Raw genomic sequence first — 26,441 nt, forward strand, 5'->3', positions numbered from 1 at the left:
TTATTTTAACTATTATATAACATATATATATATATATATATATATATATATATATATATATATAATTTTTTGACTTTCTGTCTGTTTGCTTTTTATTGGTTTGATTATTACATAATTTAACTATTTATTTATTAATTAATTAATTTGTCTCTGTTTGTGTTATAATTGGGTTTTTTATTTATACACTCATTTATTTATTTAACTATTAATTAAATAATTTGTCTCTGTCTAATTGTATTTGATTTTCTCTCGTGCAAAACAATTGGAGTCAATGCAAAAATGGCATTTTTAAACATTACTTTCATCAATAAATTCATGGTTAAAAAACAAAACAAAACACCAACATATCCATGCTGCCTGGATGCAATATATGTATTTTGAGATTTTTGTCTCGATACAACTAAGTATATTATTATCAATAATAATAATAATAATAACTATTATATAGTAATAATAACAAGGATATACTTTAACTGTGGCATATTCGTTAAATATGTTTAATGGGATCAGCATTAAAGATGCATTGTTGGAAGTTCTGCAGAGCAAAGTCATCAAGTGTCGTGAAGGCAACTGAACCACACATCTTGGACTTTGTGCATTGTTCTATATGGACCACTAGGGGGCAGTGTACTATAAAAATAAAAATAGAAACTGGGCACATGCTAGATTGTGTTATGTATCAAAGGTCACAACAGTGTCAGAGTGTGTATCAGTGTGTGTATCAGTGTTCACTGGAAGAATCAGGAGGAGAAGTGAGGTCAACTATACCCCTGTGATCTCATCTGTTAGTGGTTCAACAACATCACCTGTTCCACTCTTTGTGTACAGCTGAGAAACATATCTGATAGTGTTGTCAGACATACCTCAATCAAGAAGAGAGTATACGTTCATCGAGAGCATTTTGTCCTTTGAAGGGCATGTGATCTTGTGTGACTGAGGAGGTCCAGTCAGACTTAGCAGGTGTCTCCCCTCCTCAAATGTCTAATAAGAAGTCACAGGGTGTGGTGGACGATGACCACTCTGAGCCCATCTCAGGTTTCTGTGCAAGGGGCCCCAGGTAAATTTAGTAAGTCGCTGTCCACTTGCACTGGACACACACTTTCAATGCTCAGAGAGAGAAGGAGCAGCCTGGACATCTTAGAAAAACAGAGATAATGGAAACATGATAAACGACGAAGAAGAGTTTGATGAAACAGTGCAGCACGATGCTACAGAGACAACCTGGAGCTGGGTAAAGTGATTTCATCAACCTCTGCATGTGAGATGCACTCGTCCACTAGTTTGTTATTGCATGGATTCTATCAGTCGTCACCAACCTTTCTGTAACTGTAAGATACTGAATAAAACACCAGTTTGAAACACACTTTTTAAATGCAAAAATATTCACAGTTTTACTTTAATTAGAGGGTGAGATAATAAGGAAGGCTAGCAGTAACTTGACAAGGTCGGAAATGTTTTAAGTTTCAACATAAAACACTTTATTTCTCCTAACTTATGCAATTTTTTTAAATTTTCATTACATTTCATTGAAAATTGTCATATTCTTATTTTACTAGCTACTTTTAAGCAATCATATAACATGTAACATTTGTAAAATGTTACAATTATGTCATATTTTACAAAATCCACCTTACGTTTTGAAAAATATATCATATATATATTTATTGTTGTATAGAATTGACCCAGACACCAAATCTGCAGGACTTCAAAACATTTGTTGCAATGTTTCAGTGAAGATAAACATTTAAAAAGGGTTAATTTAATACTTAAACTTTATCAGCAGTATACTCTAGATGGAATTCATTGGTGACTAGAACACCTGAAGGCCCCTCACACGGTCCAGGTGGGCTACCTGGTGCCCGCGGACGCCGTGTTGGTGACCCCTGGGCCCTGGATTATATTGTGCTTTGGATCTACTCCAGCGTTTTTCAACCTTGGGGTTGGGACCTCATGTGAGGTTAAATTAAGTCACCTAAAATGTCTAGTAATTAATAAAAAAGTAAATAAAAAAAAAAAACAATCACTGATTTAAGATTTGTTTTTGAATTTTTGTTAATTATTCTTTTACAACTTAAAACACAATCTGACCCAACTGTATTCTATACTTTCACTTTGTCAAATTTAAATCTAGTTAATAATAAAATGTAGTATGAAAATATCTGAGCTGGCGCAACTTGTTACTAATACTGGCAACTCTGTATTTGTAATACAGTATAATAAAACATGATAAAAAAAAAAACTACAGTATTTCTAGAAAAAAAAAAAGTATTTAGGGTCACCAAAAATTCTTGATATTAAAATAGGGTCACAATCCAAAAAAGGTTGGGAACCATTGATCTACTGCTTTTCATCATGTCTTCTTATAGAGGAAGAGAGGGAAGCAGTCTTAAAAGGCACGTAAAGTGACAGACCAGATGATGTAACATCAGGATTAACAATGTGATAGAGTCTCATTCTCTCTCTTATTTAGATCTAATAAAGCACATTCACACATTTTCAGTCCATGCAAGCTTCATTCAAACACTATTAAACTAAAAAACAGTGATCAAAGTACTGTACTTAGGTCCTACTAGAGTTTTTCTCCGAATCAAGGCATTCCTGCCATTGTTTGCGTCAAGTCTCATGATCCTCAGCCGATGGTCTCTGAACCAATGAGTGGCTTTGATTGAAAACCAAAGCCTGGCTAATGATTATGTAATAAATCTGTGGGAAAACAGCCCTGCTCCTGTTGAGTTCACTGAAATGTTGTTTAGACCATGGCCTGGAACACAAATGTATGATACCGACCATTCAGAATCACTAGTGAGTCATATGTATCAAAATAAATAAATAGATGTAAAAATTTTAAAGGTTTTTCATTGCATAAGTGTGTTAATTATTATAAAGGTAAATACAAGCTGAAAGTGTTTAGCATTAAAATAAAGCTAAATGACTTACAATAGTCCCAAACTATCATCAGATTCATCATATCTAATTTTTTAATGACTGTTTAATAAGTCGATTTAAAGATTTAGGTTCACATATTTAAGTTTGACACATTAGATTAGAACAAAGGTATGGGGTGCCGATTGTAACATTGCTCACGCTAAAATACACATGTTTAGCAACAAACCACGTTCAAAAAACTTATGTGGATTTTTTTAATGTTACTTTTGACCAGATTTCCAGCAATATTTGAAATTTGTGATTTTTTTTTTTTTTCATGTAAAAATATAATGTCAATGTTAAATCTACATCCATCCATCCATTTTCAAACCCGCTTATTTCTGTTTTTCAGGGCCGCAGGAGTCTGCTGGTGCCTATCTCTGACTCACACTGGGCACTATGTTAAATGTAAATTTAAAGGTTAAATATAAATGTTACATTTAAATATAAATGTTACATTTAAATATAAATGTTACATTTAAATATAAATGTTAAATCTAAATGCTAAATTTTAAATGTTAAATGTAAATCTATGAGTTAGATATAAATGTTAAATCTAATTGTTACATTTAAATCTAAATATTACTTTTAAATATAAACGTTAAATCTAAATGCTAAATGCTGAATGTCAAATCTAAATGCTAAATGCTGAATGTCAAATCTAAATGTAAATCTTAAATGTAAACGTTAAATCTAAATGTAAATGTTAAATGTAAATGTTAAATGTAAACATTAAATCTAAATGTAAATGTTAAATCTAAATCTAAATGTTAAATCTAAATGTAAATGTTAAATCTAAATGTTACATTTAAATCTAAATGTTAACTCTAAATCTAAATGTTAAATGTAAATCTTAAATGATAAATGTTAAATGTAAATATAAATGTTCAATGTTAAATCTAAATCTAAATGTTAAATATAAATGATAAATGTTAAATCTAAATCAAAATGTTCAATGTTAAATCTAAATGTCACAGGTGAAACTAAATATTTAGCTAATATGCAAATTCACCAGAAAGGTGAATTTACGTATGTGAATGTATGTTAATTCACATACGAAGATGCTTTCTTACAAACTTCATTAGATTCAGTGTCGGTTTTTGTTTTTTGTGCTTGTAACTACAGTTCAGTCAATGATATTGTCAACTGTCAGCTTGTTTCTGATGTCTTAATAAGGGCAATGTCACAACAAGTGTTAAAAAGGACGGTGCTGTAACATTAGGTGCTGTTTGTACTGTACGTGCTGTTTGTGCATTCAGAGTAAATCAGCTGAGTTGAGTTCTTACTGGTTGTTCTTGGAAACATATCAGTGACGGACTTCGGGGTTGCTCACGTGTCCTTGGAGCTTCCAGTGACACTGGCTCAATGATTGATGTGCAGTGGACCCGTGTCCATACTAGAAATGTAAACGTTTGCTGACCCTGCTGTAAATAAGCTGCAGTGTTTTGTTGGGATGTTGTAACTTTAGCTCAAGTGTTTTTTTTTTTTGTTTTTTAACACTGTAAAAGGAAGTAAATACATCACTGTAAGTTTGCTCTCAGGTTGCAGTTATGCGCTTGTGTTTTTAAACTTGCTCATGGTTTACTTTATATATGAAATGATAGCTTATGTTTCATTTAATAATATATCACTATAGTCTCTGTTAATGTTGAATTGTGATTTAGGTTCACCAGTTTAATTTGAGGGGGTGAAACTTACATACTTTACAAATGGCACTTGACATCTCCTAAAACATAGCGACACACAGCAGGGCACGGTGTCAGAAGGAAAGGATGGAAAATCCCCCACAAACATGCACATTTTTCCTTTCATGGTGTAGGAAAAAAAAAAGAGAGATTGCTTCAAACTGAAAGAACAATTAGGGAAGTCAACCATAATATGACCTGCACTTTCCCACACACACACACACACACACACACTCTCAGCAGGCTAAGTAGGAGCTGCACATGAGGTTGGTTAAGCATGCAGCTGCTCCAATATTAGGAAAGAAAGAAAGGATCGTGACCCCATTTTTATATCACAAATTCCTAGCGACCCCAAAGACTCTTTTCTACGAATAATTTTGAATTATGTTTGTTACACTGTATAATAATAACAAGGATTAGTTAGAAGAGGTGCCAGCTCAGATATTTTCATACTATACTTTATTTATTCACTACTTCATTTTCTTCTTTTTTCTCTTTCTTTATACTGCATTTTATTTAAACTAGATTTATATTTGATTTTATTTCGAACATGAACACAACAGCAGTGTATCTCACAATGAAAAAAAATAAAATGATAATATTAATAATTTAAAAAAAAAAAAAAGTATTCAAACAAAGCAAATAGAGAACAAATGGTCGAAAATCCTGCTTGTGAAGCCCATACATGTTCAAAATATCTAGTGTATATATAATATCTAGTGCTATGCATATAATCTTCTTATAATATACACCTATTTACACTCTAAATATACATATATATACATACACATAATTAATTGATATATATATATATATATATATATATACAGTATATATATATATAATTATACAATTTATGTGATCCACTCTACATTCATCTGTCTACACATAAAATGAGCCAAAAGCAGTCAACAGTGGCACAAAAAAGTGACAAAAAAAGAGGAAACAAGTGGTATGTAATGGGTAAAGGTAGCTTAAATGAGCAAAATGTGGCAAACAATAGTATAAAAGGGAAAAAACGTGGAATAAAAAGAGGAAAAATATAGGCGAAAAAAGGAAACAAGTATTATTTATTGGGCAAAATTTAGCTTATTTAGATGAAAAGAAAAGTGGCAAAACAAAAACAAAAAAAATGGTTAAAGAATCGACAAATGGATGAAAATTAAGAAAAGTTAAAATATATAGGCAGAAGGAAGCTAAAATCTGAAAAACGAAAAAGTGTCAAATTTTTGGGGGAAAAGGGGCAAAAATGGGACAAATGAAGTTGCAAAATGGCCAAAGAAAAAGGTAAAAAAAAAGGGGTTAAAAAGTTTCCCCTTTTTAAGGTTTTCTGAGGGAAAACTGCCAAGCTGGGTTTTAATGTCAGTTTAACTTGTTTTTGGTGGTAAACAGTTTAAAACCCAGGAGACAGACAGTAGACCACATCCTCTGCTCACCCTGTGACTGAAGCTGGCCTGTGATTGGTCAGAAATATCACCTCACTGCATCAGACCCACGAGGTGACTTTAAATGATGACGTAGCTTCGATGCTTCCCGCCTTTAAATCACAACAGCTGGATAAACACCACCACAGCCACATCAGGAAGAGACGATACACTTTGAATAAAAAAATAATTAGCTTAAATAACGTTTTCAAATAACATTCCAGCTTTTGTCCTCTTAGCGTGTTAAAATGCATTTTCATGTTACACCCGAGCCTCAAACCTTTTTTTTTTTTTATTTTTATTTTTTAATTTATTTATTTTTATTTGAAAAATACAAATTTACAACAAGGCAGAAGTGTACACAGAAAGGTGACAAGCAAGCAAGAATCGTACATTGACAATTGAAAGAAAAATAAATTAAAGTGGTAAATCAGTTATTATCCCACTTCAAAAATATAGTTATATATTGTCACAGTTTAATTTTAAATTTAAATTTAAATTTTAAATTTCTTTTTTTATTTTTGACCTTTTCTTATGGAATGGACTCGCGGGACCACACATTAATAATAATTTTTTTAAAAAAAAAAGGTGATCTCAAAAAAAAAAAAAAAAAACTCATGTTACAGAAAAGGATTTAGTGATAAGAAAAAAATAAACAAATCAATAAAAAATATTTTGCCCCTCTCAATCCATTTTTGATTAATTAAACTTTTGTTTTTAACAGTAAAGTCACATTTATTCCAAAGTATATCATTATGAGGAGAACAATTATGACAATAGCGTAGTTTCCAAGATCGCTGAGCACCGAGGCTCAAACCTGATTGGCACACAGAAGTAGTGACGTGGTGACGTCACAAGCGGACGTAGTCCCAGTACGGGTCAAACACAGACTGGTTCAGTCAGTCAGTGAAAGAGAAACAGAGATGTAGCAGACGCTGAGCGGCTGTTTTGTGTCGTTGGGAGTCGGGATTTATTAAAGATTCTGACATTAATTCATTAATGTCAAGAAGAAGAAACAGTGTTATTAACGTTGAGGGAACGTTCTGGTTTCCTTCTGTGTGGGTCGTTGTTTGCCAGCATTAACCAGCTCCAGACTCAGGGTATGTGTTTTTATTTATCATCATTAACATTTAAATTATACTCGAAATGCTTGTTATTAAATTGCTTGTTGCTCATTGTTACGATTGTATCCTTACAATGTATTTAACTATTTGTATTTACTGTATAAGGACCAAGAAGTCACCCAGCATAGTTTAAATTTAAGTGTAAAACACTTTAATTCTGCCAAATTTTTTTTCTCTTTCTTCTCAAATATGATTGAATGAGTAATTTAATGCAATAATCATAAAATTACTCAGGATTATTAAGGTGTTCTGCACGCATTAACATAAATGCAACGTTTATTTGATCAAACGTGGTCATTTGTTGTGTATTATTTTGTAAACACCTAACTGCATGTTGCGCCAAGATCACTTACTGTGTGTCTGTCTGTCTGATAAATTATGTTAATAATAAAACATAATAAAAATAAAATAAATACAATTTTCAAATTTGCAGAGTTTTTGAATACATAAACAAATACTTATTTCAATTGAAATAACAAATAACTATTTATTAATGACAATATTCAAACTATTAAGTGTCTCTACTCGCTGCCATAGTTAAATCTGTTGCCAAAATGTTTTCCGTGATAGTTGTTGTTGACTATATTTTTTTAAAGTGACAATAACTAGACTCACTAATAATTAAAAAACAAAACATGTGAAGGAAATCTAAAATATATAAAACCTAAACTACCGTATAATGTTCACATTGGATGAAATGAATCAGTGCTAAGTTTCCTTTTTTTTGGAAGTTATCCAATCAAAAGTACTTATGTTAATATGTGGAATGACAAGTATTAATAACATTCCATATCAGGTTGACAGATGGTAATTGAAGCTTTAGAAAATAATCTCTTATGTTTTATGTTTCAGTCGATATATATATATATATCTCTTACAGATTTAGTGGAATCATAATGAAATCTAGTGGACTGAAACTGTGGCCCTTCAAACCCAGCTCGACAGTGTTGTAAGACATGATTCCTCTTCTCGTTTCCTTTATTTGCATCAAAAAAGTTATTTTTAGAAGAAGCTGCTCTGCTGCATGTCACATCAAGAGGTTTCGAGTTTAAAAAAACAGACTAGTCTTACTTCCTGTGCTGCAATGCGATGCCAATGTGGAAAATGTGTTAAATTATTTATCGCAGGGAAGGTCATTTGTGGGCGACGGCTCAAAATTCAACATGGCTCCCCAGATTTATCTTATGCTCTAAAATTAGGGTCTGCTAACATGCAGTGTGGTCATGGGGGGTGGTTGGCATTGTTCAAACTCTCTGTTTTTCTGTCTCTGCTATAATCTGGGGGTCCTCTGCTAAATTATTATGAGATCATACACGTTCAAGCTTGGAACATTATAAAATGTGTAGAAAATATCCTTGCACTCTCCTTTGGAAAACTAACTACCAGTAATGTAGTTAGTAGGGGTGTGCAGTACGTTGCCATTCATCTAACGATATTCGCGATTTGCATGTCACGATACATCCCGATACTAAACAATATGATATGCCGTACATCGCGATATCAATAATTACAAATTTAACCTTTACAAGTACAAAATGGTATGAAATACAATTTATTTTTATTTTTTCAAACTTGCGAGAACAAGAAAAATGGTAACTAGAATTTTTGCATTTCCTGAAGAAAATGTAAGTGAGGATGCAGGAGCTGGCCCGCGTAAGCAAATTCAGAAGATCCATCCATCTATTCTGTGACCCGCTCGCTCAAGACAACATTATTTCAGCATAAGTTAGCATTAGTATTAGCTCGCATTAACATTGGCATATGTTAGCATTAGCTAGTTTTAACATTAGCATAAGTTAACATTCGTGTTAGCATATGTTAGCATCAACCTAGCATTAACATTAGCCTAACAATAGCATTAGCATAAGTTAGCATTAACATAAGTTAGCATTAATATTAGCATATGTTCGCATTAGCTAGTTTTAACATTAGCATAAGTTAACATTCGTGTTAGCATATGTTAGCATCAACCTAGCATTAACATTAGCCTAACAATAGCATTAGCATAAGTTAGCATTAACATAATTTAGCATTAATATTAGCATATGTTAGCATTAGCTAGTTTTAACATTAGCATAAGTTAACATTTGTGTTAGCATATGTTAGCATCAACCTAGCATTAACATTAGCCTAACAATAGCATTAGCATAAGTTAGCATTAACGTTAGTATCAGTTAGCGTTTGCATTAATCTTGCATCAAAATTAGCCTAGCATTACAATTAGCCTAGCGGTAGCATTAGTATCAGTCTAACATTAGCATTAGCACTAACCGAGCATTAGCTGAACATTAGTAATAAGGGTTGAATAAGGTTGAAATGGGTTGCCTCCTGCATCCTCACTAACTAACTGCAATTCAAGTACCAATATAAAAAACAAGTGGTATGTTTATCAAACGGCCAAATTACGTTTTTCAGAAAAGTTAAACTTTTGCTTATAAAACACATTCTGACAAGTTCTCAAATTGTTGAAAGGAAAAAAAGTAACCACATACCATTACATAAAACTGGCCAGTATGTTTTATGAAAATAAAGTGCTAAAATGCATTGAGGAGTGAGGTAGTTTAACAAGGTCTATTCATATGTTAACGCATTTAAAAAAAAAAGATTTCCTTAAAAAATCAATTTGGACATTTTTAGGATTGATACGATAATCATGCGGTGAAATATCATGATATATTGCGTTTTTTCAATTTTTCCTTACACCCCTTGTAGTTAGCATCTGTTGCCATGTAACATGGGCTTTTATTAAAGGTTTAAGTTCAATTTCACAGAAAACCGCCTTTTCTGCATTATGTTCACTGTTTGCGTACTATCTGCTATACTTAGACTATTGACCACAGGTTTTCCCTACTCCTCAGAAGGAGTTACATCAGCTTTGATTGACAGATGGAAGTATTTGACAGCAGATTCCAGTTCATAATCACCTCCCCTTTTAAAGCTTACCCAGTCCTATCTATGCTATGAAGCCAACTAATCACAACTGGCTCGTTTATGTAACACGTTCCGATTTTTCTATTTTAAATTTGTCGCTTACTCCTTCTCTCTTGTCCTTCTTTGGTCTTCCTCTCACTACTTTCCACCACACCAGACCCGTCAGACCATGAACTACGTGGGTCAGCTGGCAGGCCAGGTTTTTGTCCAGGTCAAAGAGTTGTACAGGGGCCTGAATCCCGCCACCCTGTCCGGCTGCATTGACGTCATCGTTGTCAGACAGCCTGATGGTTCGTTGCAGTGCTCGCCGTTTCACGTCCGCTTCGGCAAAATGGGCGTTCTCCGGTCCCGAGAGAAAGTGGTAAGATGTTAGCACAAGACATCCACTTTTCAGCCTTAGATTGAACGCTATAGTGTGCTCATGGACACCTTTCTACTTCCTCCCAGGTGGACATGGAAATCAACGGCGAGCCTGTGAATCTACACATGAAACTTGGTGACAACGGCGAGGCCTTCTTTGTGAAAGAAACAGAAAGTGATCAGGTATTCATGAGCAATGCAGCGTCACAGCTTGTTGAAATGATTACCGTATTAGTGATGTTGTCAAACTGGAAAACACACGTAAAAACTGCATCGTTTGGCTCAACCTGTTATTGAGGATTTGTTTTTCACAATGTTCTCATAAATAATGTGTTTTTTTTTTTAGCCAGAATGCCCTAAGGTAGAGCTGTCTCTAACAAACACAGCACACGGTTTCATAATCAGTCTATTTATACATTTTCAACACAAAAACAGACAGAACCAGTTCATAAGTGGCAGTTTTAAAAAGAACAATACACCTGAAGTGGTCTAACACAGGGGTGTCAAACTCACTGTAGCTCAGGGGCCAAATACGAGACAGTTTGAGCTCAAGTCATTTTAACATTAACATTAACGTGCCCTAATTTTCACTACCACATATAAATGACATGGAATGTATGTAAGGAAGTCCATTCAGGGTGTTTCTGATCAATTTTTATTTAGTTTGGGGAATTTTTGTGAAATACTTTGAGGGAAGTTGCATTATTTTTTCAATATTTTGTGATTAAAAAAAAAATTAAAAATTACTGCAGTCATGTGTTGTAACTTAAGCTTGAGAAACCCAGCCACAAACCCACAAATTAATTGAATTTGTGTATTTGGAGGGGCTGAGATATTGAATTATCAGAGTTGGAGCAGTTGAACTCAAGTGAGCTGCAGATTACGTAGACAACAACTAATTTCAACATTAATGTGCCCTAAATTATATGGAAAGTATGTAAGGCGGTCCATTCAGGATCATTACCTAAATTTCCTTGATATTGTGACATTTTTTTTATTTAGTTTGCAGAATTTTTGTGAAATAACTCTTGGAAAGTGGCAAAATTTTGGAAAAACTCGTGTTTTTTCAACATTTTGTGATTAAAAAGTGACTGCAGTCATGTGTTGTAACTTAAGCATGAGAAACCCTGGAAAATGTTGTGGAGTTTAATTGAAATTGTGTATTTGGAGGGGCTGAGATATTAAATGACCATAGTTGGAGCAGTTGAACTCAAGAGAGCTGCAGATTACCTAGAAAACAACTAATTTCAACATTAATGTGCCCCAAATGATATGGAAACGATGTAAGGCGGTGCATGCAGGATCTTTACTTAGATTTCCTTGATTTTTTTTGACCAATTTTTATTTAGTTTGGGGAAAGTTTGTGGGAAAAATTGAGGAAAGTTTCAGAATTTTTGGAAAAACTGAGTGTTTTTTCAACATTTTGTGTTTACATTTTCCACATATAAATGTAATGGAAAGTATGTAAGGAAGTCCATGCAGGATGTTTACTTAAATTTCTTTGTGACCATTTTTTAAAATTTAGTTTGCAGATTTTTTGTGAAATAATTTTAGGAAAGTTGCAGGATTTTTGGAAATATTTTGTTGTTCTTTCAACATTTAGTGATTTATTATTATTTATTTTTTTTAACTGCTGTCATGTGTTATAACTGAAGCATAAGAAACCCTGGATTTTAATTTAATTTGTGTATTTTTAGGGGCTGAGATATTAAATTAGTTGGTAATTTGCACAATAATTCATGTTTTTACTTTCTTCTGCGGGCAGAATTGGATGTTCTAAAGCAGTGTTTCTCAAATGGGGGTACGCAATGGCACTACAGGGGGTACTTGAGAGAGAGAGAGGGGAAAATTAACAAATGAAAGCATTAAAAATATGGGGTTTTGTATTTTTTTGTTTTGGTTAAAAATGATAATCGCACTGAATATTACCAGCAACTCAAAAAAAACGACAACAAAAACACACAAATTAAGAGAAAAATATTCTGAAAGAACAGACAAACAACAACAAAGTACACAAAATGACTTCAAAAACACACACACTAAGAGAGAAAAAATACTTAACATTACCAGCAACACACAAAACCACAACAAAGACACACTAAATGAGACAAATACACAAGATCACTACAAAATACACAAAAATAACATACAAAATGACATAACTAACAACCAAACGACACCAGAAACTCACACTGAGATAGAATAATTGAAATTATACCTGCAACAACACACAAAAATTACAACAAAAATACAGAAAAATATACTGAATCATAAAAACAGACAAACAACAACAAGACACACAAAATAATGAGTGATTAGAACATGAACTGAAAATATAAGGATCAGTCTTGGTCCTACACCAAGACGAAGATGACCGTAAATGATAAAAAAAAAATCTATTCAGGAGACACTAAATATATTTTCATTCCACATATTTACAAAATGGAATTCTTTCAAATGTTTGTTATCACTCATTGATTCCATCATTATGCTCTGTTGTTGTTTTTTCACAGAACTGAGCAAAATGTAGTAGTCGGACATAAGGGGGGGGCTTTCATTTCAAAATAAGAGAAAGGGGGTACTTTGAGAACCACTGCTCTAAAGGGCCAGATTTGGTCCTCAGACCTTGAGTTTGGCACAGGCGCTCTAATCGATTCGAAGTAAACACATTTTTATTTTTGATAAAAACACATGCCTCTCTCCACCTCAGTGACGTGGTTCATGGCAGACACGCCCCTGTTTAGCGTGAGCATCTAAACCATCCTCCTACGTGTATCATAGTAGTGTAAACAAGTTCACTTTGTGCAGAACTGGCCCAACAGTCAGGAATGTTTTCCTCCACCTTTTCCAACAGCCTCTCTCTGTTCCTCACAGTGACACCCTTAAGGGCAGGATTACTCTTACTCTTACTAACCTACTTTTAATGTCCTTAAGGACGAGGGGAGGATATCCTAAAGCTTGCGTATACCTGCGTTAGTGTCAGTATTCATTAGATGAGGTTATGTTTGGAGTTCTGTTTACCACGGAAAGTGTGGTTTCGCAATTTTGAACGAGAAAAGCAACTCATCACCGTCACAGTGAAATGTTAACAATGAGAATAGGTGGAGCTAAGGGAAGTAAACAAGCTGTTAAAGTAGTGAGACTGGGGGGACGTGAGTGATATATTGCCTTCAGCGCAGTGTCAAATTCCCCCGGCTTTAAAGAAGCAGGAGGGGAGGGGCATTGTCCCTGTGAAACCATTTTCTTGGCACGTGCTTTGAAAACGTGAGGCTTAATTGTCCAACTGCAAATGATATGGTTATACATCAAAACTCTTTCCTCTCACTCTTTCCAAGAATCAGCGCGCACACACACACACACACACACACACACACATCCACGTTTCTATTCCCATGCCAAATGGAGCTTTTCTTAGAATAACTTTTTTTTTCCTCAAAGGAAAACTAAAAAAAAAAAACAGGCTGCTGCTGCACAGAGCCAAAGATTTCAGAGGTTTGCCTCTGACTGTACACATGTGAACAACAGAAATGAAACTGAAATATGCTTCAGAGCAGTGGTCCCCAACTTTTCAGCCCACGACCCCCAAACTAAAGACACAGACGTGAACAGTCATGTGGAGACAGGGCCATCTAAGGGGGAACAAAGGGGAGAGATTTTTGGGGTCCATCCATAAAGTCAGCAAAATGATGGTCCATTGTTCTATGAATCTGTGATAACCACATTTATTTATTTATCTAAATAATATCCACTGTTATCCAGACGTCTATTATTATAGTATATAGTCATCTTAAAGATGTAAATTCTTGTTTTCATCAGAAATAAAATGGATTAAAAGTAAACAAAAAATGGTGGCAAAGGCGGTGAAATGGGATTTTAAAAACCACAGAAATTGGTTAAAAGTTGCAAATTAGAGTGGCACGAAACAGACAGAAAAAGTGGTAAAAAGGGTTCAAAGTGTCAATATTGGAAGAATTAATTTAAACTGGCAAATAATTGGCATTACAAATTGTAAATGTGATTAAATTGGCAAAAATAAGAATGAAATTCGGTGAAAAGAGGTTGAAAGTGTCTATAATGGGTCAATATATGCGACATTAGGTGGGAAAAGTGGTGGAAAGAGGTTATAAGTGCCGGAAATGTCTTCAAAGTGGAAGAAATGTGCAGAAAAGGCATTGGAATTTGATGAAGTGTCAGAAATGGGAGTAAAGTAGCAAAAATGTATTAAAAGGAGCAAAAATATGAGGTTAAAATATGGCAAGTTTGGTGTGGTTGCAGAAAAAGGGTAAAAATAAGCAAAAATGGGCTCAAATTGTTGTTTCTTCAAAACATCTGGCAACCCCCTCCCAGTGTCTCGTGACCCCAAATGGGTTCCTGACCACAAGGTTGAGAACCCCTGCTTTAGAGGGATGTATTTAAACCTGTATGAGCTTTATTGTGCTCCACAATGCTCACAGTGTGGAAGCATGAGGTAACGGGTTTGAGTGACGTGGGAGATAATGTCAACATGTTCAGCTCATAAAGGATCACTCATATGACAAATTGTGATTCTTTTTTTTTTTTGCATGTTGTCAAATCCAAACGTCTCTCTCTGTAACAGGAGGTTGTGCCCTTCTACCTGGCCACCTCTCCCATCCTGTCAGATGGGGCCATACTGATGTCAAAGAATGCTGGGCCACCCATACAGTCTCTTGGCGCCATGGGCAGTAATGGAGAGAGCAGCAATGGGATGATGAAGAAGAGGAGGAAGAGGAGACGGAAGGCACGGGCCGACAGCGTGAGGAGAGAAGAGTGTGAGGACTACTCTGCAGATGAAGACATGTTTCCCATCGACATGAGTTCAGACGAAGGGCCAGAAATGGAAAACAATAGGTAAGAGATGTGTGAGCAGCTGCATTCAAACAGGAGCATAAAATAAACAAAGCAGGGGGCTGAGGTTTTCAACCTTGGGGTCGGGACCCCATGTACGGTTATTAAAATAAAAAAAAAGCTGATTAGAAATATGTTTGAGATTTTTTTTAAATTATTCTTGTTCTTATTATTCAAAATGAAACAACACAATCCCTAATCAACTGTATTCTGTACTTTCACTTTGTCAAATATAAATGTGGTTAGTGATCCACGGCGCAGCATGTGATGATAAAGAGCTGACTCATGCACACTGCTATATAATGCCGGTGTCAAAGTCTGCAGCAGAATGTACACACCTGCTGTAAATAACTTTGTGATGAGTTTAATTTTTGTCTCTAGCGTGACATCTAAACTGTGTCTCATATTTACTGTACACTACGGGAAAAACACATCTGGACTTTGGATTCATAAAAAGCCAGAGTTTGGCAACTTTTATTATAATGGAGGCTACAAAAATGTGATTATCTGATCCAGAAATCTGAGCATTAATACTGTTGGAAAAAAAAAACAAACTTGTATGGGTTTTTGTTGCTGTTTTGTGTGTTTTTGGAACCTTTTTGTTGTTGTTTTGTGTGTTATGAGTCTATTGTGTATATATTTTGTGTCGTTTAGTGTATTTTAGATGTAATTCTGTATTTTTTTCCAGTTATATTAGTGTATATTTGTATTGTTTGTTTTTGTGTGTTTTTCTTGTCATTTTGTGAATTTGTCTGTGATTTTCCATGGTTTTTGTCTTTTCGCTGTGTTGTGTATTTTTCTGTCATTTTGTGTGTTTTTTGTGGTGACTGCAAAATACTAGATCGAGGGCCACATGTGGCCCCCCAGTTGCCTATATCTCATCAGTAATAAATGTTTCAGTTGTTTTAAATTCAGGTAAAATAAAGAAATTGGTTTCCACTCAACATACAAAATAATATCTGTCAGCAGAACGTAGCATATTTATTACAAGCCTTGTCGTGAATGTGCACCGTGCTGACATTACAAGATGTAAACCACGACCTTTCCCAGAGATACAGTATGTGTTCTTATGTGTTTTGCAGGTCTTCATCTCGAGACATGTTACGAGAGGAAACCACAGTGGGTTCAAACTCTAGAGCTTTCACGCAGGCTGGCGCGCACACTCGCTCAGACGGGGAGTGGAGTCCCATTCAGAGGTGTTCATCACACTCTTATTTTAATCTTAATGTATGAAGAATCCGTGTATCATTTGTTTAGTTTGTTTTTCATTATGTAACAAAAACATAAAAAATGAAAAAAAAAAAACACTCATATGTTTCCAATACCAAAATGAATTTTTCAAATTCAAGATCTTTTGCTTCGGTACAGAAAACGAAAAACAAGCACAAACTTTATTCATTTTCTGCTTTACCGATTGGCCAAAGTATGTGACCAGGAAGTGTACTCTCATCCGACGCTAACGGCTATGCTAACAGCAGTTCGGCATGACAAGATCGCTGCTTCCAACTGTGCATCAGAAACATGTCCTTTTCGCTTTAGCTGGTGTTTGGCACAGAACCTCCTCACGGACATTACGGAGCATTTAGAGACCCCTAAGTGTTGCAGAGCTAAAGATATCATGGAATGTGTAACGCTTCACTTCCTGGTCACGTGCTTTGGCCAATCGGTAATGGAGAAAACGAATAAAGGTGTTAGTTTTCCGTTTTTCGTTTTCTGTATCGAAGCAAAAGAGCTTGAATTTGAAAAATTCATTTTGGTTTTGGAAACAAATATCAAATAATGAGTGTTTTTTTTTTTTTTTTGTTTTTCATGTTTTTGTTACATAATGAAAAACGAACGAACGAATGATACATGCGTTATGAAGGAACCAATAGAAATATTAATGATCATGTCTTCATTTTTCAGTCCGGGGAACTCTCGGCCAACCTCCCCTAAGAGTGACTCTGAACTCATCACCAAACAAACAGAAGCACACAGTCAGAATCCAGCCATGCACTGGGCCTGGGGAGAGTTTCCACAGGCTGCCACTCTACAGGTAAACATTACATTCACACTATATTCACTAGAATTATTAATTAATTAACATTTATTTAAATTTGCTATCATTTCTCAATCCTCTAGCCATCATTTCTGCCCAAAAAATCCCATCCACCTCCACCGGTTTGTCCCGTATCCATCCCGGTGTCGGAGAACACGCACTTCCATGTGATCACTGAGATGAGCTTAGAACAGAGCGAGCTCTGCTCTGAAGTCTCCACGCTGCAGCTGCTGATGTCAAAGGAGGAAGAGGAGGCAGTGGGGATGGAGTGCACAAACATGGAGTCTATGACCGTGACAGAGGCAACACCAGTGATGACAAGCCTGGAGGAGACCACGTTACGTCCAGTCAGCAAAACAGATTCACCATCCAAGAGAAAAGGTGCGACTGCTGTTAGAGATGTGAAGGTTTAACCATTGTAACGCACAGAGATTCACAGAAAAACACATAATACATCAATAACATGGAAAATGAGTTGGTGCACTTAATAAAATATAATGGGAATCATTGAAGAATAATGTTGCAGGTTTTACAAAGAAGTACAAGATGTAGATGTTTTTCAACCTTGGGGTCACCAGAAATGTCTAGTAATTGATCAAAATTATATTTTAGTCTATTTTTAATTAGTATTATTATTATTTAATTATTCTTCTTGATGAATAATAATGAAAAAATGTGGGGAAAAAAAAAAATATATATATATATATATATATATTATTTATCAAACACAATCTCAAACAAAAGTATTCTATAGTTTCACTTTCTCTAATAAAGTATAAATATTATCTGAGCTGGCACATCTAATTCTGGCTTTAAAAAACTGGGGTTGCCAGAAATTTTGTGATATCAAAATGGGGTCACGACCCAAAAATTGTTGGGAACCACTAGGGGTGTTGAAAAAAATCAATTCGGCGATATATCGCGATATTACGTCGCACGATTCTCAGATCGATTCAAAATGCATCCATATCAATTTTTTTTATTATTTAAACATGCCTTGTTTTTTCAAAAAAATCTAAAAAGAAAGTACAAACTTTCTGCATTTATTTGTTGTTTGAGGCATATACCTCAGTTAAGTTGCACTAAAGTCAAAGTTGGTTTAGAAGCCACAGGCAGATTGTATGTTATGTTTTTATTTTAAGTTGTTGGCACATGACATGTTAAAGCCAATGTTTTGAGTGTAAAATATGCCAATAAAATATATTTCATACATAATGTTCTCATGAAGGTGTACACATTTACAGATTAGTTGTTTCTTAAGTCATATATATATATATATATAAAAAAGTTGCAATAATCTCCTTATACTTTCATATCGGGATATATCGTATCGTAGATGCCAGGTACTACACACCACTAGGAACCACTGAAGTAGAGATTAGGATTTTAAAACGCTATGGTAAAAAAACAACACTTTTAATTCTGATGCAGACAAAAGAAGTCGCCATCTTGGCTCTGATGGAGTTTACCTTGATGACATCACAGAGCTTGAACCAGAAGTGGCCGCCCTTTACTTCCCCAAAAGGTATTTATAATTGGTTATTGATGTATATAAAGAAAAACAAGTTAATCATCCCCCAAGATGTTTGTTCATGTTCTTTTTGTTTTTCTTCTTTGTAGCGACAGCAGCACAGCAGTGAGGAGCCTCTCAGACCCAGGTCTTCACAGCACCAGCCAGTCTCCCCAGTCCAACTGCTCTGCTGGGGACAGTGGCGTGGACAGCTACTGTGACCAAATGTCTGATATGCCCTCTATCGCCATCTCTCTGTGTGGAGGCCTTAGTGAAAACAGGGAGATTACTCAAGGTACACAGTCACCTGACACACTCAACCATAAAGCTTTTATTACCATTACATCACTTAAATTAAAACTAACTGGGATTAGTTCCTTTTTTCCAAGGGGTCAGCAGCAACAGCACACATTTCATTTGAAAAATACAATTGTCTAATCCGAGGGAAATTAGTGTCATTTTTGTGTTTTTTTCTTGTCTTGTGTGGATTTGGAGTCATTTAGTATAATGTTCTGCCATTATGTTTGTTTTTGTGCATTTTTGTTGTTGTTTTGTATATTTTTAGTCAATTTTGTGTATAATTGCTGTCATTTTGTGTGTTTTTGTTGGCCTTTTGTGTACTTATGTTAATGTCTTGTATATTTTTTATTTCTTTTTTTTTTTTTTGCATGTAATTGCTTTTGTTTTGTGTATTTCTGTTGTCTTTTTGTGTATTTTCCTGTTAATTTCTATGTTTTCTGGAGTTACTTGTGTGTTTATGGAGTCATGTGTATTTTTTTTGTTCTGTTAGTTTTTGAAGTAATTTTTGTGTATTTTTGTCAATCTTGTGTATAATTGCTGTAATTTTGTGTGTTTTTGTACTTAAGTTGATGTTTAGTATATCTTTTAATTATTTTTGTGTGTAATTGCTGTCATTTTGTGTCTTTTTGAGTATTTTTTTGTAAATGTCTATGTTGTTCGGAGTTGCTTTGTGTGTTTTTGTAGTCATGTTGTGTATTTTTGTTGTTCTGTTTGTTTATGTAGAAATGTTGTGTATTTTTGTTGATGTTTTGTACATTTTTCAGATATTTTCTAGTATATTTGTTGCCATTTTGTGTATTTTTATCGACATTCTGTATACTTTTTAGTTCACTTTGTGTATATGTGCTGTCATTTTGTGTGTTTTTGGAGTCATGTTGTGTATTTCTGTTGTCCTCTTTGTTTTTGTAGAAATGTTGTGTATTTTTGTTGATGTTTTATACATTTTTTAGATAATTTCCATACATTTGTTGCCATTTTGTGTATTTCTGTTGACGTTTTGTATATTTTATGTATGTACATTTTGTGTGTTTGTTTTCCTTTTGTGCATTTTTTTTTTTTTTTGTAAATATGTATGTTTTTTGGAGCCATGTCTGCTCAAAGCCATATTTAGTCTTGAAATAATTTTCAGATGCTTTAGTTCCAAGATTGTCATCTAACATGAAATAATGACATTACACAGATTATTAAATTGCTGAGGTCTAGCTGTTCACTTTTGAAACAGTTGTGCATGCTTAAAGGTGTGTGTGTGTGCGTGTGTGTGTGTGTGTGTGTTCCTGTGCAGAGCAGTTTTGTGAGAAGATCATCTCCTACCAGCAGTTCATCGTGAACCCCTCCATCATTGATGACCCCAACTTAGTGGTGAAAATCGAGTCAAAGTACGACATTCTGATCAATCCTTTCATTAGTTGCGTATCAATGTGACGTGGCAGCGTTTTCATTTGAGTGTTTTTCCACATTTAGGCAGCCATTAGCGTGTATGAGTGAATCTGTTGTGTTGTTACTTCCTGTAGGTACTATAACTGGAGCAGTGCGGCTCCACTTGTGCTGGCTATGCAGGCATTTCAGAAACCTTTGCCAAAGGTAAAGTTGATATGACACGAGCTGTGTGCAGTACGTGGTAACCACGCCCCCTTCTGACCATATTTAGCGCCGCATGCAGCAAAACATCCTACTGAAAACAGATTGGAACCCAACACCGTATCTTGTGACACATCATCTTTGGTTTAAATTTGGAGCTGAATTTAAAAGCTGTCTCTTCTTTGTATTATTTCCCTCCTCTTTTCTTTTCCGTCCAATCATTGATTAGTTCTCTTGCTTTGGTTATATACATTCAACCTTAGAGTTCCTCCTCTGTTGTCTGACTGGTGCCCTCAGCTACAGTTCTGTATGTCACACCCACTTTTAGTTTCATTTTCATAGAATTTTTATTTTAGTTTTTTTTTACCTGCCTTTGTTTGCGTCTGCGTTATTGTACATTGATTTACTGTCTGGATTATTGTCTGTTTTTTTTAATGGCCATTTGTGTTTTATTTTGTTTTTTGGGTTGTGCATGCTTCACTTCAGGCTGCAGTTGAGAACATAATGAAGGAGAAGATGCCCAAGAAAGGAGGGAGATGGTGGTTCTCGTGGAGAGGCAGAAACAACAATACCAAGCCGGTAATTTACTCATATTTACCTTCCGTACGTTTTATTTAGTACAAGAAATGAACAGTCTTTTATTGTGGTAGGATTTAAAGTCTGAGTATGGGGCCTATGGCTCTGCTGAGGAGGTTGACCAAATGTCAAACAGGTGAGAAAACTGATCAAACACATCACTGAACTCATCGTTTATCACAGGGGTTCTCAACCTTAGGGTCGCAAGACGCAAAATTTTGTTAATTTTAAACCGTCTTTCTGCAACGACACCAAACTTGCCATATTTTAATCTCATTTATCACTTTTTCTTGCCATATTTCTGCTCCTTTTAGTGCATTTTTGCTACATTACTCCCATTTCTGTCATTTCTCCATCAAATTTCAATGTCTTTACTGCACATTTTTTCCACTTGCAAGACATTTTTGGCACTTATAAACCCTTTCCACCACTTTACTTAACTGAAGGGTTAAGTAATATATTGACCCATTTTTGTCACTTTTAACCTCATTTCACCACATTTTTTGCTTATTTTTGCCAATTTAACCACATTCAAGATTTGTCATGCCCATTATTTGCCAGTTTAAACTAATTGTTCCAATATTTACAGTTTGAACCCTTTTTTATATCACTTTTTTTTGTCTGTTTTTGCCCACTCTAATTTGGAACTATTAACCAATTTCCGTGTTTTCTAAAATCCCATTTTACCACCTTTTCCACCATTTTTGGTCACAGGATTTCCATATTTAAGATGACTATATACTATGGCACAAATAATAATAAAGTTCCTGGATAACAGTGGATATCATTCAGTATATAAATAAATGTGGTTATCACAGATTCATATAACAATGGACCTTAATTTTGCTGATGGGCCCCAAAAAGTTCAGCTACAGTGGGAGTCCCCTGTTTCTGGCACCTTTATTTTGGGGATCGTGGGCTGAAAAGGTTGAGAACCACTGGTTGATCATACACGTTTCCATGGTTACCTCTAAAACTCTCTGATGACAGACACAAGGAAGAGTCGTCCTCCAGTGATGAAGATCACAGAGCGGCGTGTCAGGCGTCTCCTCCCAACCAGTCTGAGCCTTCGCTGACATCAGGGGGCGTGTCCTATAAGAAAACACTGCGACTTACATCAGAGCAGCTGGTGAGGCCACGCCCCTTCACGCCATCACTGTATTTAAACATTAAACGATGTCCCTCCTTACACCCATCCGTGCTCCCATTGGCTGTCTACAGCTGTCTCTGCAGCTGCTGGATGGTCCTAATGACGTGGTGTTCAGCGTGACCACTCAGTACCAGGGAACCTGCCGCTGTCAGGGAACCATCTACCTGTGGAACTGGGACGACAAGATAATCATCTCTGACATTGATGGAACCATCACCAGGTGTGAGCGTCAGGATAACGTCTCTTTAGCAGCGGAAGATTTGAAGTTTAGAGTAAGAAATGACACTCACAGGTCTTATGAGGATAGTTAGCGTTTTGCTGCATAGATCAGTGTTTTTCAACCGTTTTTGAGCCAAAGTACATCTTTTCATTGAAAAACAATGTGCACCACCAACTGAAACTGTTAAAAAATAAAACTTTGTAGCCTATATTAACAATATAGCCTACAGTCATTCTTATTAAAGTGTCTTGAATAGTAATTAAATAAACTGATCTTTCATATTTCTTCTTTGGAATTAAAAGTAGAATTAACAATCTTTAGTCATTCTTATAAGTGTTTTTAATAGGAATCAACAACAAAATCTATTATGATATTTCCTATTTCTTTTTTCAAATAGAAAGTGCAATTAACAATATTTATTTTGTGTTTATATAATATATATACATTTATTATTATTATTATTATTATTATTATTATTATTATTATTATTATTATTTTTGAGCATCAGTTAATCATGACCTTGCTTTTGTTTGTGCTTGTTTTATAGATCAGACACATTGGGTCACATCTTGCCTACACTGGGTAAAGACTGGACGCACCAGGGGATCGCACGCCTCTACCACAAAGTTAGCCAGTAAGTTTATTTATTGGTATAATTAATGATTAAGAAATGCTACATATTAGGGCCAAAAGAAATCCGAGCACTATGAGATTAAAGTCATAATATTTTGAGAATAGAGTCATAATTTAATGAACTCAAAATGGTATAGCGCCCAGAAATCCCAGTGAACACAACGAACACCAATAGCACTTCCAGCCAATTCCTGCTCCACAATAGAGGCTATTTTCTCCAAATCCGTCTGGTTCTTTCCGCAAACGTCTGCAAAGTCACTTTAAAATCCTTAAAGTGTTAACTGTGGTGATGATGGGCCAAAAGTGAATAATGATCTCACTAAATGCAGACAAGGTCCTGTTTGTAATTTAAGTTTATTCTCATAAAATTACGACTTTATTCTTGAAATATTACGACTTTAATCTTGAAGTACAGTATTATGACTATTCTAGAAATATTATGACTATTCTCAAAATATTACGACTTTAATCAAGAAATATCTCGTAAAATTACGATGTTATTAAGATACTACTTTAATCTTGAAATATTATGACTTTAATGTTGAAATATTATGACTTTAATGTTGAAATATGACTTTATTCTCGAAATATTATGACTTTAATCTCAAAATAATGTGACTTTAATCTCGTAAATTTTACAATATTATTACAATACTACTTTAATCTTGAAATATTATGACTTTAATGTTGAAATAATGACTTTAATCTCATAAAATTACGATGTTAAGATACTTTATTCTCATAAGATTATGACAATCTTGAAATATTACGACATTAATCTTGAAATATTATGACTTTAATCTAGAAATATTACGACTTTATTCTAGAAATATTACGACTTTAATCTCGTAGTGCCCAGATTTTTTTTTATTTTAATGTGGCCCTCATACGCCATCGTATTTTCAAGCAGACAAGTAAAAATAAAAAATAAAAAATGCAAACATTTGAATACAAGTTTTTTTTTTTAACGTATTCTGTCCATTTCCAACAGAAACGGCTACAAGTTCCTGTACTGCTCAGCTCGAGCCATCGGCATGGCCGACATGACCCGAGGTTACCTGAACCGGGTGAACGAGAGAGGCACCATGCTCCCCATGGGCCCCGTTCTGCTGAGTCCCAGCAGCCTCTTCTCTGCCCTGCACAGGTAGTGTATTCATAAGCCCACACGCTTTCTGAATTATTCTGCTGACTCATGTTTGTGTGTGTGCTGCAGAGAGGTGATTGAGAAGAAGCCAGAAAAGTTCAAAGTGGAGTGTCTTAATGATATCAAGAGTCTTTTCTACCCCAACACTGAGCCGTTCTACGCAGCGTTTGGCAACAGACCGACGGTATGAACCCCACACATTATATTATAAATCATACAGTATAGAGAATGTAGGATTGGAGCTGCAACATGTGTGAATTAAAAGGAATACATCAATCCGTTGTTCTTCATCAGGGGTGTCAAACTCATTTTAGTTCAGGGGCCAAATACGGAGCAGTTTGATCTCAAGTGAGCCACAGATTTTATGCGGGAAAACGAGTGATTTCAACATTATTGTTCCCTAGTTTGTACTTCTACGCATACATAAAATACAAAATATGTAAGAAACCGACCATATCCGAGCAATAAGTGATAGAAATCAGTCTCAGCAGGATCTTCACTTTAAATTTCCTGGATTTAGTGATCAATTTCTATTTATTTAAGGAAAATATTATGTCATAATTTGAAGAAAATTGAAGGATTTTGTATGAATTTTGAGTTGTTTCAACATTTTAACATTATAAATGACTGCAGTCATGCGTTATAAGCACCCCTGCATATATTATTGAGTTTCATTTACACGTTGATTCAAATTTTCTCTCTCTTTTTTACTTTTTTTGCTTTCTCCAAAGGCCCGGATTTGGCCCCCGGGCCTTGAGTTTGACACATGTTCTAAATAATTCCAGCAAGTTCATTTTGTCTTCTTATTGAATAATATGTTAAGGTTTCAGTTATTCAGACAACTTTTTTTCAGGAAATTTACTTTGATCTCCTGACATTTTTTGACAGGAAGACTGCCGGTCTTCCTCAGAGGCGTCTGTTGATCGAATTGATGCTTTCCTTATGAGGACACATCTAAATATCTGTGACTCAGTAATACTGTATGTTTATGTGTGTAAAAATTGCACATTTTCCCTTGGAAACAAATGTCAATATTTTTTTACTGCCTTTTCTAACTGTATTTATTCAGATAATTGAAAAGAAAATAGTCCAATTTGTGAACAAGTTAATGATGTTTTTTTTTTCCTTTCTAGGATGTGTTTTCTTATAAAGAAGTAGGGGTGCCACTGAACAGGATTTTTACAGTAAACCCCAAAGGCGAGCTGGTGCAGGAACACGCCAAAACCAACATCTCATCGTAAGTCCAGCTTCCACTTCGCTTCACCCGTTGCTGTGATTTAGAGGAAAAGTCCACACTCTGCTCTGCTCTGTACAGCTACGTCCGTCTGGGTGAAGTGGTGGACCACGTGTTCCCTCTGAAGATGCGTTCTTCCTCCTCAGACTTCCCCTGCTCGGACACCTACAGTCACTTCACCTACTGGAGGGAGCAGCTCCCCCTGGTGGAGCATCAGGAGACACCACCTCCTCACACTCCCAGCCCACCCAGCTGACTCCTTACAGCCTAAGGCAGGGGTTCTCAACCTTGGGGTCGCGAGATGCCTTTAAGAAACTAAGAATAACAATTTCAGCCCATTTTTGCATGTTTTCACACCAAACTTGCTACTTTAACCTATTTTCATCACTTTTTCTTGCCATATTTTAGTTCCTTTTAATGCATTTTTGCTACATTACTCCCATTTTTACCACTTCTCCATCAAATTTGAATGCCTTTTCTGCACATTTTTTTCCACTTTCAAGACATTTTGAGAACTTATTTAAACCCTTTCCACTGCTTTTCCCAATTAATGTTGCTATGTTGACCCATTATTGTCACTTTTAACTTCTTTTCACCATATTTCTTGCTTATTTTTGCCATTTAAGCACATTCACAATTTGTCATGCCCATTATTTGCCATTTTAAATTAATTGTTCCAATACTGACACTTTGAACCCTTGTTGTAAATTTTTCTGTCTGTTTTTGGCTTCTCTAATTTGCAA

At 35.1% G+C, this 26,441-nt stretch overlaps 1 protein-coding gene across 2 annotated transcripts; it reads left to right on the forward strand.

The window, feature by feature from the left end:
* The first annotated feature begins 982 nt into the window (after positions 1-982).
* lpin1b (lipin 1b) lies at positions 983-26,093 on the forward strand. Of its 2 annotated transcripts, none has more exons than XM_028439551.1 (20): positions 983-1,231; positions 10,247-10,450; positions 10,537-10,632; positions 15,047-15,318; positions 16,398-16,511; positions 17,221-17,350; positions 17,437-17,734; positions 18,785-18,878; positions 18,974-19,158; positions 20,446-20,539; positions 20,675-20,744; positions 21,228-21,320; positions 21,392-21,453; positions 22,308-22,446; positions 22,539-22,687; positions 23,235-23,321; positions 24,312-24,464; positions 24,534-24,648; positions 25,598-25,701; positions 25,780-26,093. In XM_028439551.1, exons 1-20 carry the CDS (start codon positions 1,163-1,165, stop codon positions 25,952-25,954), a joined length of 2,703 nt encoding a protein of 900 aa, XP_028295352.1. In that variant the 5' UTR covers positions 983-1,162; the 3' UTR covers positions 25,955-26,093. The 2 variants fall into 2 exon arrangements, with proteins under 2 accessions (XP_028295352.1, XP_028295353.1); XM_028439552.1 differs by lacking the exon at positions 983-1,231 and adding an exon at positions 6,912-7,134.
* The last annotated feature ends 348 nt before the right edge of the window (positions 26,094-26,441 follow it).

The sequence above is a fragment of the Gouania willdenowi genome, chromosome 24 (assembly GCF_900634775.1).
Source record: "Gouania willdenowi chromosome 24, fGouWil2.1, whole genome shotgun sequence".
NCBI lineage: Eukaryota > Metazoa > Chordata > Actinopteri > Blenniiformes > Gobiesocidae > Gouania > Gouania willdenowi.